Below are 2,715 nucleotides of genomic sequence, written 5' to 3'. Positions count from 1 at the left end.
ACAGTTTATTGAGCTTTAGTTCCAAAAAAGACAAAAACAACATGTTCAAACAAATGAATAAATTACATTTTAATACAAATATTTAGAATTTCAAAATCACAGACGTTATTATCACAGATGTAGTCTTTACAGCCTTTTAGGATAGGAAGCTGCGTCTTGACCTTCCGATTCCCCATATTTTGTTTCATTATTTTGTTCTACATCTTCAGTATTTTCTGAATTTGTAGAAGCAGTTCCAATTACATCACTTTCACTTACGACTTCCCACTCTGACTCGTTACTTTCAAACCCATTTTCTTGTAATAAAACGTTCTCATTTGGGACGCCAGTCAATATACATTCTACGCCATGCTTCTCGGAACATTGTAACTCAGCCTCACGTATGTTTGAACAGTTTCGCAAGCACTCATTACTCGAAGGAAACAAAGTCTCTTTCGGTGCTGTATTATCTGCATCCAATATTTCACAGCTCTCCTTTTCTTGTTTTTCTTCCTGGTGTGGTATATTGCCAGGCCACACTCCTTTCTCTTTTGTAGCTGTATCATCATGTAATTCGCCATCACTCACTTCATTTTGTTGAAGGTCGTTCGATTCGCCCTGTTGTATTTTGACATCAACATTTACATATATTGTCTTTGGTCTTGTGTCATCTACAGTTTCATTTGAAAGAGCATATTCCTCAGCATTTTTTTCACCGTAAGTATCAATTTCATCGCGTTGCAATTTTGCATTAATTCTGGCATTCGAAGTCATCTTAATACTTTGCAGACGTGTCTTATCATGGCCTTGTTCGTCTACTGTTTCTTCTATTATTCTGTTCAATTCCGAACCTTTACCACTTTGTCTATATTCCTGTCCATGCTCATGTACATCAATCTCTGGTCTGTTAATCTCTTTGCGATTCGTTTCACTTCCCTGACTGTCTGTATCTATTCCACTATCAATAAACGTTTCGGAAATTGTATCTCTATTCGAAGACGAATATTCAAGGCTATTTCTGAAAGAACTATTTGCACTATCACTGTCATTATCCATATGTAATTCTGCCTTTAAAAAATCCATGTGAGGTTCATCTGTTGCATTTTCTAGACTTCCTCTTACGTTATCTTGATCTATATCATAATTGCAAGTAGTCGTTTCTCGTTCTTCTCCATTAAGACTTTGAGTATTTCCATTTGTGCGAGTGTACAAAACTTTTTCATTTGAAGTCTCTGTCCCATTTCTTCGGTCGTAGATTGTAGTATATCTATTTAGTAATTTCGTCTGCTGAGGGTCTGTCCCAATATTTCCATGATTATGAATGGGCTCTGTATCTATCCTATTGTTATCAAGACCTTCGCATGCTTCTTGATACTGTTCACAATAAACATCTTCTTCGCCGCTCGACTCGGTTGTTTCGTTAGCACTGTCTTCACTAGATTTGCTGCTACATGCTGCCTCTTCATCAACTTCATGCAAACTTTTGCGGTCCTCCTTAAATGATATACACGATTTCTCAATTTTGAAAAAAAGGTAAGCATTGAATCTCTAGGCACAGAAAATACAACCAGATTCACACACGGCAAAGCAGAAAGCAAGATTACGATATATATCTTTAAAAATCATTTATTGGGAAACCGCAAATACATCTTTCAATGTTAATGGATACCGTTGCTACTATATAGAGTTTACTTTGTGATTGATTCGTCATTACGTTTCATAACATCGGTATAAATATTACGAACACAATAAAACACATACGGTTATCTCTATACACGCCCTGGTATAAAAATTACTTAAACATTGTTTTCTGAGACTGGCGTAAAATTCACAATGTGACACTTCGGAAGGAAAAGGTTTAAAAACTTCAAGATGTATAATCGAAGACGACTAAAATCTATCAGAGTAGCCTAATAATACAGGTAGTTTATGCTGTTGGCAGTAGTAAAAAATGCATAATAAAATCTTTTTTATCAAATTCTATGAAAAATCAGAATCCATACTGATTCATACTGATTCGTATAAACTAGTCATTGACTAACAGTTCTTGTCTACCACGCCGGTTAATTTTATATTTGTAAAACACATTTAATTCTAAAAAGATGATCTTATACTGTATATTTTAAATATACCCCGATGGAATTATAGCAAAACCGTTGAATGTCTCCATACCATATAGTTACCTTATTAATAGATCCATCTTTTTTGACATTATAAACATGAACAAAATATCTTAAACACTTTACATAAACTATTCGGATAATATTTAAATCAAGTTATTAACTACGTAATTAATTGATTAAATACTACAGTAGTTACTGTTTTTGGGTCCTAAATCATCGATTAATTGTAACCTATAAAGCCATTGACTATCAGCCTCAGTACCGACCTTTCTATCCATATATTGTTAATAAATTTTACTCTTGGTCTTAGGTGAACTAGACAAAATCTTAAACTGAAAGTAACGTAGTACTGAAAGGAAAGTACAAAATACTCAAAAAAAAACCTATTGCCTAAAATTACGCTTAAAACAATACAACCAGGAAGATAATATGATTCAGACATTTATTTTTAACACTACCTGGGGTTTTCCGTCGTATAAATATGTTTCTACCTCGTCAAATTAATTTTAAAAATGAAATGATATTTTGGTAAACCAACACAATTAGTTTAAGCAGATCAACACACATAAACTAGGACGTGTACCGCTAGAGTCAAAATGCCGTTTAGTTTTAA

At 33.8% G+C, this 2,715-nt stretch overlaps 1 protein-coding gene across 1 annotated transcript; it reads right to left on the bottom strand.

Moving 5' to 3' along the window:
• LOC123529029 (protein starmaker-like) lies at positions 1-2,509 on the bottom strand. Its single transcript, XM_045309196.2, has 2 exons — positions 2,369-2,509; positions 1-1,473 (listed from the first exon to the last, which is right to left on the bottom strand). Exons 1-2 carry the CDS (start codon positions 2,378-2,380, stop codon positions 127-129), a joined length of 1,359 nt encoding a protein of 452 aa, XP_045165131.2. The 5' UTR covers positions 2,381-2,509; the 3' UTR covers positions 1-126.
• Between the last annotated feature and the right edge of the window lie 206 nt (positions 2,510-2,715).

This window comes from Mercenaria mercenaria, chromosome 13 (assembly GCF_021730395.1).
Source record: "Mercenaria mercenaria strain notata chromosome 13, MADL_Memer_1, whole genome shotgun sequence".
NCBI classification, from domain to species: domain Eukaryota; kingdom Metazoa; phylum Mollusca; class Bivalvia; order Venerida; family Veneridae; genus Mercenaria; species Mercenaria mercenaria.
Note: the sequence above shows the minus strand (reverse complement) of the source record. Positions and strands in the feature narration are given on the sequence as shown.